Source organism: Schistocerca piceifrons, chromosome 1, assembly GCF_021461385.2.
Source record: "Schistocerca piceifrons isolate TAMUIC-IGC-003096 chromosome 1, iqSchPice1.1, whole genome shotgun sequence".
Taxonomy (NCBI): Eukaryota; Metazoa; Arthropoda; class Insecta; order Orthoptera; family Acrididae; genus Schistocerca; species Schistocerca piceifrons.
Window position 1 is genome coordinate 365,426,668 of NC_060138.1, and position 12,840 is coordinate 365,439,507.

Sequence of the window (12,840 nt, forward strand, 5' to 3'; positions counted from 1 at the left end):
TCAGGGGCAGTGAAGGCTGGAGTTTGTGCACTAATACCACAGCTGTATGTCCATTGAATGGTGACAACTCGCTTTTTCGAATGAATCATGTTTTATGCCCCATAGCACAGATGGCTACTGGCATGTACGCTGTGAAATGTCTTAAAGTAAACACCCTGCAACAATCATCAAAAGGGCTCAGGCTAGAGGACATCCCTGGATGATCTTGTTAGTCTGGAAGGCACGATGGATCAATACAAGTACACATCTATACTTGGGGACCATGTCCACCCCTGCATGCAGTTTGTTTTTCCTCAGCACAGTGTCTTCTACCGCAGTTTCCTCGGCGGAACGTCATCTACCGCAGTTTTTTTTTTTTTTGGCACAATGTTGCAGTTGATGTGCATGGTTCGAAGACCGCCAAGATGGATTGATCATACTCCCCTGGCCAGCAAACCCTCTGGACTTAAACCCAATGGAGAATCTGTGGGACCCCCTTGATTGGGCTGTTTGTGCCATTGAACTTCAGATGAGAAATCTAGTGCAGTTGCTAACAGCACTAGAATCGGCATGGCTCCACATCCCTGTCAGTACCTTCCAGAGCTGCACTGATTCTCTTCCTGCATGTCTCGCACGAGTCTGTGCTGCAAAGGATGGTTATTCAGGCTTTTTCCAGGTGATCACATTATTTTGACTGGGCGGTGTATTTGCCTAATGGTGCTCTGCTAATGACATTATATGCTTTTTGGTTGGGTGTTGATGTATTCCCATAGCTTTGTTTAATTATTTAAATGCTTAAAGTGTTAAAAGCTTCTAAACAGCCTTGTCCTTATCAGTAATGCCGTATTCATGACTATAAATTGTTCTTTTATTTTCCATGGAGGATCCTTTATGTAAGATTAGATAGTGTATGTGGTTCTTTGTTGCTAGTGTTCATTGTTTTTTATTATCTCTGAAAATTAGTTTAACCCATTGTAGGAACTGAAACAATATTTTTTGTGTTTATTCTTGTTCCAGGCTCACAAGTCAACAATATGGTTAGCGCGCCATTTACCACAGAATCGTGACATTTTTGTCACTTGTGGAGGAAGTGGCTCAGTATGTTTATGGAAATAGTAAGTTTCATAATTTTACAAGTTATGAAAAGCAACACTTTTAGAGTCTTCAAATTAATTTCACAATTTCTTGAATTTAGGGAATCATAGATTTCATTGCAATTTTTGCAAGCATAAATTTAAGAAATGAATGATTTTTACTTCTTGAGTGAATCTTTCTTGGAACAGATGCATGTTAAATTAAAGAAACAATAGTTTGTATGACACAGCACAACTCTGATCACCTTGTCAACAAGATCTTCCCACCAAAGGTGCCTCGTCTTTAGTTAAATTTTGTGATTTCTCATTAGCACTTTTTTTTTTTTAATCAGCATATAAAATTAAAATTCATTGACAGTTAACAACTGGCTGCTTGAGGTTAATACTATATTAAATTGAGTAGGTAAGTCACAGTTTCAGATAAACAGTGGGCGAGTTGTATAACATTTTATACTCTTATTTGATATCCCTCCTTTATATCTGCAGGGTTCCATTTGATATTGTACTAATGCTGAGTGGTCTTTATCTTCATACACCCTGCATCTGTAAGTTGCTTAGAAAACGGAAGCAATTTGAACACTTAATTACCATTCATACTTCAAAAGGTTTCAAACTTCCCTTGAACTTGAATTTTGCTTGTTTCAAACCTTTATTTGCATCTCATTCCAGTTGTGTGCACCAACCCTGTGTATTGCAAAAGAATCTGATATTAATTGGCCTTCTGTTTTCTTATTCTGCCATTAACAAATATTTTTTTCTCTGTTGTACTTTTTAGTGCTTGATGAATTTGATTCCAAAAGGTGAAGATTCAACATCTTTCATCTTGTCTTCCTGCCACCCATAAAGTAATGATTTTGTTTGGACCAAGTAGTCTAACTTGGATTGAGACTCAATTAATGGAATTTATAATTGAGCCGAATGTCTTAGAGTATGCCCAATGCTTAATTCTTCTAATACCATATTGCACACATTCACCATGTTTTCATCTGTCATTGCGTTTTTGATTGTCCTTTATATAATAATAATAAAAATAGTAAGAGTAATAATAATAATAATAATGTTGAATGGTTCGACAACCTAGTGCAAGTCTCAGTTGGACACATCTTTGGGGCTGAGTCAACAGCACCTGTTGTTCCCATCCAAGCCATGCAATTACTAATTGCAATATTGAAAAGTGCCTGAGTTATTCTGATCACAATGCACTGTGGCACGGCCATTATGAAACACATCAAATGAATTCACAATTGTGAATAAGGATTACCATCGGGTGCTGAATGGAATGATGACAATGAAAATTTGTGCCGGACGGGGAACTCAAACCTGAATTTGCCGCTTATCATGAGCCTTACCATCTAGCTATCTGTGCATGACTCATGGCCAGACCCAAACTTACATGTTTTGTCAACCATGCATCCTTATTTGCAATTGCGAATTCATTTGCTGTGTTTTGTAAGGGCTGTGGGCGCCGCAGTGCATCATGATCAGAATAACACAGGCACTGCAATATCGTATTTCCTTGCCGATACTGGGCAAGCGACTTTCGAGTACAGCATCTGACCTGTACGGGAATATACATAACGGATGTATGAGTACCGGTTGTAGATGCATGGTTGATGACATATTGAAGTTTGGGTCTGGCCGTGAGTCGTGCATGGATAGCCAAATGGTAAGGCAACTGCTCACGATAAGTGGGAAATCCAGGTTCAAGTCCCAGCCCGGCACAAATTTTCATTGTTGTCATTCCATTTAACAGCTGATGGTAATCCTTATTCGCAATTGCAAATTCATGTAATGAATTACTAATTGGATTCAACATCGCTGAATTTCATCCTTCATGTGACTCACATTGATAAGAAGTTTGCACTTTTGAATTCAGTGATCCAAGTCATAAGTATTGACGGTGAAGAAACTGAATGATTGTAAGCCTCCCCAATGTAGGAAAAATATTTGTCAACAATAAACCATGTAAAACAATAAATTTTGTGATGGCATGATATTCCAGTGTATCTATTCGAATAAAATATACACAAATATCTATCAAAGCTGTATAAACTAAACTGTTCCACATATCAACTTGATACATTCATTCATTCCTGGTGGAAGATAGGTCTCATTTTGTCTAATGTTTGGGTGTATTTAACAGTAAATGAGCATATTTTTTCAAGAAAATGTACTGGTTGTGGCTCTATTTAATGTCCATTATAGCATATACTGGTAGTGTCTGAATGTAAAGATAGGATCCAGGATTGGGTGACTCACATCAGCAGCACAGCTTGCCATACAACTGATACATCAATTCCAAAGTTTTCAAGACAGCTAAGAAGGCACCCTGTTGCTGGATACAATGAGCTATGGATCTGTAGAAATTCAATTGCAGACCAACTGCTCAGGACCTAGGTGCCGTACAAGCATTTCAACAGACAAAATTGAGCCAGAAGGATATTTTTCAGTGTGTATGTGTGGGAGGGCAGAGAGTCACTGGACAAGAGAGAGAGCTAGCTACAGTCACTGAAATTAATTGTTCAGTTTTTGTGTTCCACCCTCAGATCACAGAAATGGGACAAAATGATAATGACCTGTCTTTGTGTAAGGAATTTGTTCACTAATCTATGGCTATCTGCAGTTATTAAAAAGTCCACCTGTTTGTACTTCCTGTGGAATACTCATTGAGCTTGCCATGTTTTTTGTACACCTGCTTGGGGTTGTAGTCAGGATTGGAAAGCAGTGTAGACTCATAATTAACTTATGGTACTCACACTTAGAAAAAGCAATCGTAGTGGTTTATTATTCATTGGAGTTACACAGTGAGGACTGTCAGGGGAATGACAGAAAGTAGCACCAGGTGTCCCTACCTATCTCAGAGGAGAAGGAAAATGCAGAGAGAACTAAGTCATTTAGCTTCTGTGTTAGGCATTGGCATGGAACACAAGAGAGAGAGAGAGAGAGAGAGAGAGAGAGAGAGAGATTCTCGGCTGCTGCTCCAAGAGTGCACAGTTTCACAAGTCAGACTCTGCAGCATGATTTAATGGCAGGGCTTCACCAATCTCAGTGGGGCCTTAATCTAGGGCTAACAACGTTTAACTTTGTTTGACAATTCATTATTTTAATTTCATTTAACAACTGAAATCTTGAAATGTGAGTTTAATTGTTACATCACTCAGCAGTGTCTATAATTGGCAGCACAGGACTGTGACTGTGGCAGCATCCTAAGATAGCCAAAGCTGGTTACAGAGACAGTTTTAAGAAGTAGAGGTAACTGAGACACTTGGGTGACAAAGATTAAAACATTATTTAAAATAAGCAATACATGTTTACAGGTCAGTTTTACAAGATTAATGAAAGCAGTGACTGAATGACTCCTAGCATTAGAAGAGTTAATGGACCCACTGATAGGGGCCACTTGATGTTTAAAGACCTCCATGTCAGACTGCTGTCGAATTTTTGAAGACAACTTGAGCACACAATCTCTTGTCTTTATTGTGGCCAGATAATCACCAATGTGTCGCCATTTGGTTGCCAGCCTGACAGTGAGGCAGACTAAAATCACGAAACGGAATTTTGAAACACAACAGTTATTTTAACTGTAATCAGGGAGGTTGGAGGGAGGATTGAAGTGATGTAAGTAAAATTTATTTCAAGATCATTAACACCACTGATTATGTCCTATAAATAATGTTGTAACTATTTAACTGACCAAAGAAAAGTTGCAAAACTGGAAATATATTAACATATTAACGTGATTAAATCTGACTGACCACCAACTAGAATGCCATATGAAATTAAATAGATTGAACTAACAAAGTATAAAATGACAACTGCAAACATTTCGCTTCTCATTGGATTAACGCAGCCTATAAATAAATAATAAATGATTTACAATAAACATCTGAAGTGTATATATGTACACATTGCACCCTTCAAAAATAATTAAAGAAAATGATCAGCATTGAAAAGTATGAATTTATGATTACCTACTTGTGAGAAGCCAGGCCTAGCAAAAAAGATGAACTTACAAGTTTGAGGTTTTAAAAAAGTCTTTGTTTCCCTCTTTAAACACCCTTCCATGCTGCAGTATCCCTTCACTTATGGAAACAGATGATATCAGTTGGTGTTACTTCCTCCTGCTCACCATTGTACTGCAGTCATCTTGGATGCTTCCGATTCTGGGATGAGATTTCTCCAGTCATCTAAGTTTGCCTTTTTCTCCTTTATTAGAGCCCCTGCATGCCTCTTCCCACAGTATTATTTTCAATTAGTTCATCAGCTTCATCATTTCCTATCCATTCTATGGTGTCCTCTGCATTGACAGCCTCACACCCCGGTATATTTTTTAGTAACAAAATGATATCATCGTTTCCCTCTTTGACTTCAGTTTCACACATGGATTCCAACTTGAAGTGTCCACCTTCTTGGTCTAGAAGAATTTTGCGAGACCTTACAAGTGATGTGTTTGGAATCTCTTTCCATGCTTTGGCCAACTACCTTATTACATGTAACAAGTCATTTCTCTCACAGATGGTTACACAATCTTCATTATCAATCATTGATATCAATGAACTGAGAAGACAGTAGCAATATTTCTTCTTTAGTATGTCAACGATGCCCTGGTCCATCAGCTGACAAAGAGCTGTCACATTTATTGGTGAAATTAATGCTTTGATTTCTCCATGTGTGAGGTCATCACTCTCAGGATGTGAAGGCGCATTATCAAGAGCTGTCACATTTAGTGGTGAAAATAACGCTTTGATTTCTCCATGTGTGACGTCATCACTCTCAGTATGTGAAGCCACATTATCAAGAATCCACAGAGCTTTCATCAATAAATTGTTATTTTCAAATATTTCTCAAAAGCTGCTACAAATTCATGTGTAGCCACATTTTACATGTTTCTGAACTCATCTGTCCTTTTTCTTGATGAGTATTATATAAGGGCACTTATTCCTGATTTTTGGGGTTTTTGAAAGCCTAGGTTTCTGTGATTTCCCTACTAATGTAAGCCTAGGCTTCTGGTTACCAGTTGCATTACACACACCAGTACAGTAACTTGTTCCTTACATGTATTGTATCTGGATGCTGCAGTGTCCTTTTTTTGAAGCAAGCATTTTCTTAAGGAGGACTTTATAAATTTAAATCACTCTCATAGCATTTGTACAACTGTTTGCCATAAATTTCCCCTCATTAATTAAATTCAAAAGATAGTCTTTAAAAAATGACACAGCCTCTTTGTCAGTGGATAATGTCTCTCCACTAACTGTAATCTGTCAAATACTGAATCGATTTTTCAATCAGTCCAGTAATCCACCTCTGACAGTAAATTCTGAATCTTCTCCTTCTATTTGCTGCTGAAACTGTAATGCTTTTTCCTGCAATATTGGCCCAGTAATGGACAAACTTCTTAAATATTAATGTCACAAAAGTAACATTTCTTCAACTTCTTTATGCTTACCTTCTGACTTTGTCTTCATTACTCTTATTCCACTTCCATTATCTTGGGAAACATACCAGTTTTCAATTTGTGCTCAATTTTTCTTCCAGTCTTTAACAGTACTTTTTCCAATTCCAACCCCCCACCTACCCCTAGGAATAGTTTTGGCTGCTAGCCCAGAATCCAGTCACATTACAGCACATAGTTTTTGATCCATAGATGCTACAGTTTTTTCATTTACCACCCATTTTGGACTCTAATTAAAACATAAAGGATGACACAAAACAACAATTCAACAATGCACACACATTTTGCATCTGATATACAACTGAAGAAACAAAGAACAAAGGTTTGCCAACACAGCTGCTCTCTACGTGTTATAATTTTAATTAATATTGTGTTTATACTGGTTGCTGGTGAGGAGGAAAGTTAGTTATTAGTATTTTATTAATGATCTCATTCATAAGCAGCCATATCACAGTCATCACAGTCGCTCCAGAAAGTTATAATTAAGCTTTACTTGTTTAATCAGAATTGGACGATGACTCTCCTTGTCCACAGTCTCAATGATTCGAAGCGATCTGCAATCCTGTGTAAATAAAATGTCTTGGTTTTCTTGCATTGTGTAGTCAGTCGGGAAACCTCAGATGAAGCGGAAAGTTTGCTTCGATAGAGTTTAATTATCCGATGAAATAATGGAGCTCTTGGAGCTAATAATTGCAGGTTCATTTCCAATTCATCGGAAGTTCCCTTCTGATTACCAATGAAACGACACCTCAGTGCAAATTTCCAATTAGAGAATACATATGTAATGAAATTCCTTATACACCTTCGATGTAAATGAGTAGCGTACAATATATTTTCAATCTCTTTCTTCCAGTAATCTTGATAGCAAAATTACAATTATTCAATGCGGATATTCGGCAAGGAGAAGATCCTGAAAGTCCTCTCAACACACCAGAGAGAATATTACAAAGAGTAATTATGTGCTCAAGGATTAGTAATAGTACTGTACTACTTTGCTCATTGACTCTGCGAGTATATAGACAGTCAAGTAGGAAACATAATTCACTCATATAATTGTGCAGGGATAATTAGTAGAATATAAAGAGATACACTCCTAAAATTGAAATAAGAACACCGTGAATTCATTGTCCCAGGAAGGGGAAACTTTATTGACACATTCCTGGGGTCAGATACATCACTTGATCACACTGACAGAACCACAGGCACATAGACACAGGCAACAGGGCATGCACAATGTCGGCACTAGTACAGTGTATATCCACCTTTCGCAGCAATGCAGGCTGCTATTCTCCCATGGAGACGATTGTAGAGATGCTGGATGTAGTCCTGTGGAACGGCTTGCCATGCCATTTCCACCTGGCGCCGCAGTTGGACCAGCGTTCGTGCTGGACGTGCAGACCGCGTGAGACGACGCTTCATCCAGTCCCAAACATGCTCAATGGGGGACAGATCCGGAGATCTTGCTGGCCTGGGTAGTTGACTTACACCTTCTAGAGCACGTTGGGTGGCACGGGATACATGCGGACGTGCATTGTCCTGTTGGAACAGCAAGTTCCCTTGCCGGTCTAGGAATGGTAGAACGATGGGTTCGATGACAGTTTGGATGTACCGTGCACTATTCAGTGTCCCCTCGATGATCACCAGTGGTGTACGGCCAGTGTAGGAGATCGCTCCCCACACCATGATGCCGGGTGTTGGCCCTGTGTGCCTCGGTCGTATGCAGTCCTGATCGTGGCGCTCACCTGCACGGCGCCAAACACGCATACGACCATCATTGGCACCAAGGCAGAAGCGACTCTCATCGCTGAAGGTGACACGTCTCCATTCGTCCCTCCATTCACGCCTGTCGCGACACCACTGGAGGCGGGCTGCACGATGTTGGGGTGTGAGCGGAAGACGGCCTAACGGTGTGCGGGACCGTAGCCCAGCTTCATGGAGACGGTTGCGAATGGTCCTCGCCGATACCCCAGGAGCAACAGTGTCCCTAATTTGCTGGGAAGTGGCGGTGCGGTCCCCTACGGCACTGCATAGGATCCTACGGTCTTGGCGTGCATCCGTGCGTCGCTGCGGTCCGGTCCCAGGTCGACGGGCACGTGCACCTTCCGCCGACCACTGGCTACAACATCGATGTACTGTGGAGACCTCACGCCCCACGTGTTGAGCAATTCGGCGGTACGTCCACCCAGCCTCCCACGTGCCCACTATACGCCCTCGCTCAAAGTCCGTCAACTGCACATACGGTTCACGTCCACGCTGTCGCGGCATGCTACCAGTGTTAAAGACTGCGATGGAGCTCCGTATGCCACGGCAGACTGGCTGACACTGACGGCGGCGGTGCACAAATGCTGCGCAGCTAGCGCCATTCGACGGCCAACACCGCGGCTCCTGGTGTGTCCGCTGTGCCGTGCGTGTGATCGTTGCTTGTACAGCCCTCTCGCAGTGTCCGGAGCAAGTATGGTGGGTCTGACACACCGGTGTCAATGTGTTCTTTTTTCCATTTCCAGGAGTGTATTGCAGTGTGTTCATTCTTGTTTGTGAACACTGGAAGGAGGCGTCTAAGGATTGTTTGTTGAAGAGTGGTTCTGAAAATTTATTCATTATTAACAACACAGTATTTACCTTATAATTGTGAATCCAGATGTGCTAGAAGGACAAAAGATACGTGATCCATTTTGAAAGGCCACACGGCATTGTAGCGGGCATCCTCTTGCTAAAGGTTAAAAAAAAATGATATGAATTAAGTAGGTTGTATAGTACAGAGGGTGGGTAGTCATGAGCCAGACAGTCAAGAGAGTACTGTAACCTGCTGCAGGAATGCCATAACATGGGCAGCATCTCAATGTAGTGATACGTTTCTGGTCATGAGCCATCAGCTGATTGGAGGACTTGAACAATTCAGTGTTGTTAGTATCCAAAAGAACTGATCAGACAGGATGTGCACTGAGAGGGAAGTTAAATTCCAACGATGCATAACAAGATTGATTCAATAGTGCCATTCAAAATTTCCTTCCATTGTGTGGAGAACCGAAATCCATACCCCAGGATATCATAACGGGATGCTTCGAATAGTACTCCTGTATTATGTGGTGTTACTCAGTAGTTACGTGGAGTGAAATTCCAAGTGGAACCATAATGGAGCATATAACAAGCTGATCCTTGTGCGGGGTCAGCAAAGGTTGCATTAACCCTAACAATATCAACGTATTTTACATAATGCGCATTACCAAGAGGGACAATACTTTGTGCACAACCTAAAAATAAAAATAAAAAAACTGTAATTGTATCTGACCTATATTAACAACATACTTTTTAGCGTGCTCTTAGCAATATCAGCACACTTTCAAAAACATCTTCTACCAACAGTCTGGGATGCTGGAGATGATGGTCACTTGTGTGTGCGGTGTAATTGCTTGTGTGAATGAATTTGTGTATATGCTTATAGGAAGGGGGGGGGGGGGGGGGAGAGATCATTTTTCATCGAGCTATTTTATATGTACTTCAGAAGGAATTTTAAACTGTAACATAGACACTAAGTTGTGAGTTCGAGTACTTTTAAACCGGAGCCCGGCTGTCTGCTAAAGTTATAGTCTGATGGAATCTCAAAGATAATGTACATACTTTCTAATCCACCAGTAACAGAAAAATCTTCCAGAAACAATTTGGCAAAACAGCTCTTGGCTGCTTCAAGATCAGCACATCCATGTTTGACAGTTTTCTCACCCCTCTGCAGCCACCAGCCACATGCCGCCTTCCACCAAACACTGTCCAAACAGTTGACCATGGTGTGGTGTCACCGCCAGACACCACACTTGCTAGGTGGTAGCTTAAATCGGCCGCGATCCATTTAGTACATGTCGGACCCGCGTGTCGCCACTGTGATCGCAGACCTAGCGCCACCACCTAGGCAGGTCTCGTGATACGAGAGTGGACTCGACCCCAGTTGTACGAGAACCAAGCTACCGCCCAGTTGTACGCGAACCTAGCTATCGCCCAGTTGTACGCAGCCTTTCTCTCTCATTAGCCGAGAGACAGAATAGCCATCAGAAGTTAATGGCTACGAACTAACAAGGAGCCATTTGTATCAGTGCCTATAGCTTCGAGTATTCAAGAGAGATGTATTCCAAGGAGTTATTAAAAGTTAAGTAAAAAGCATCTACATACTTTTCTTCTTATTCATTCATAAGTTCTCATGTTCCAGACATCACGCCCGTCTGCATTAGTCTAGCGTGCCTTTCTTTTGGCTACTACCGTGTGGCGTAACAGTCTTGTTACGTCACTACACATGGTGCATCAAAAAAATGGTTCAAATGGCACTGAGCACTATGGGACTTAACTTCTGAGGTCATCAGTCCCCTAGAACTTAGAACTATTTAAACCTAACCAACCTAAGGACATCACACACATCCATGCCGAGGCAGGATTCGAACCTGCGACCGTAGCAGTCGCGCGGTTCCAGACTGCAGCGCCTAGAACCGCTCGGTCACCCTGGCCGGCTATGGTGCATCACTACACATGAATTTATCAACTGTCATTTCCTTGTTTGAAGTTCTAATATTTATCTTGCTGTTATGTTTTATATTTTAAGTACATGAAGCTTATGAATGATGTTTAATCATTGTAAACTGGAGCTGGATGTTGGAAAAAGCCTAAAATTTGTGAGATATTGTTTGTTTTTGGTTTAATAAAGAGTTATCGTAGACCTTTCTTTTAAAGTTTTTGGGGATACTCAGTTTACAAAGAACGTAACCAAGTTTCCCAAATGTCACCCAGATGAGGCCAATGCATGGCATGATCTCTGTTCTCTGGTTATCTTTCCCAAGTTAGATTTTGTGCCCCAGATAAAGGCCTTCATTTATTACTTCCAGAGCATAGCTTCTGATGGAGCCCACAATACTGACAGAGCTCATGTTTTTTGTCTTTTGAAAGTTAATTTTGAGACTAAAGCATGGAAAACATCTTTCCATTCTCAGATCATATTTGACAGTTCATTTGTGCCATTCTCAAAGGGGATAATATCATCTGTGAAGCAAAGATGACTTAGAAATTTTTCATGTTGGTACCTTTATATCCACAGGATGGATAATTTAAAACATCCCCCATAGTGAAAATGAATAACTTAAGTGAGATTGTCCCTCCTTGTATGATGCTGCTTCCTACAGGAATGTTTCCAATAATCCAATTGACCTACATTTTTCATATCTAGATGATCATTCTTGTAAATGTAGCAGGTTAATTTTATGAGAAGGAAAGTTGCTACTCACCATATAGCGGAGATGCTGAGTCACAGATAGGCACAACAAAAAGACTCTCACAATTATAGCTTTCGGCCACTAAGGCCTTTGTCAACAATAGGCACACATACACAAAGACACCCACACTCACACAAATGCAACTCACACACAACTGCATTCTCAGGCAACTGCTGAAACCACACTGCAAGCAGCAGCACCAGTGGATGGTGGGAGTGGTGACTGGGTGGGGGTAAGGAAGAGGCTGGGGTGGGGAGGCACACAGTGAAGTGAAGTGAAGTGCTGCAGGTTAGTCGGGGGGGGGGGGGGGGGGGGTAGCAGAAAAGGAGAGAAATAAAAAGACCCGTTGCAGTTGTGGAATGATGGCTGTGTAGTGCTGATGGAATGGGAACAGGATGAGTGAGGATAGTGAGTAACGAAGGTTGAGGCCAGGAGGGTTATGGGAATGTAGGATGTGTTACTGGGAAAGTTCTGACCTGTGCAGTTCAGAAAATCTGGTGTTGATGGGAAGGATCTGTATGGAACAGGCTGTGAAGCAGTCATTGAAATGAAGGATATGGCAGCGTGTTCAGCAACAGGGTGATTCACTCTTTTCTTGGCAACAGTTTGTCGGTGGCCATTCATGTGGACAGACAGGTTGTTGGTTGTCATGCCTACATAGAATGCACTACAGTGGTTGCAGCTTAGCTTGTAGATCACATGACTGGTTTCACAGGTTTTATGGGATACATGATGTTAGTGATCGGACTGGAGTAGGTGGTGGTCGGAGGATGTATGGGACAGGTCTTGCATCTAGGTCTATTACAGGGGTATGAGCCATGAGGTAAGGGATTGGGAGCAGGGGTTGTGTAAGAATGGAGAGTATATTGTGTAGGTTCAGTGGATGACGTAATATCACTGTGGGAGGGGTGGGAAGGACAGTGGACAGGACATTTCTCATTTCAGGGCGTAACAAGAGGTAATCAAAACCCTGGCAGAGAATGTAATTCAGTTGCTCCGGCGGAGAATGTAATTCAGTTGCTCCAGTCCTTGATGGTACTGAGTTACGAGGGGAATGCTCCTCTGT

The 12,840-nt window shown here is 41.4% G+C and overlaps 1 protein-coding gene across 2 annotated transcripts in view; it reads left to right on the forward strand.

The window, feature by feature from the left end:
• Nucleotides 1-12,840, forward strand: part of LOC124785846 (dynein axonemal assembly factor 10) — a 190,936-nt gene that overhangs the window by 156,351 nt on the left and 21,745 nt on the right. The window contains exons 7-8 of one of the 2 annotated variants that reach the window (XR_007015963.1): nucleotides 997-1,094; nucleotides 4,391-4,691. Coding sequence is in view for 1 of the 2 variants with exons in the window: in XM_047254215.1 (XP_047110171.1) it covers nucleotides 997-1,094 (98 nt within the window). In the remaining variant the exon portion in view is untranslated. The remainder of the gene's footprint in view (nucleotides 1-996; nucleotides 1,095-4,390; nucleotides 4,692-12,840) is intronic. The other variant, XM_047254215.1, reaches the window with a different exon arrangement.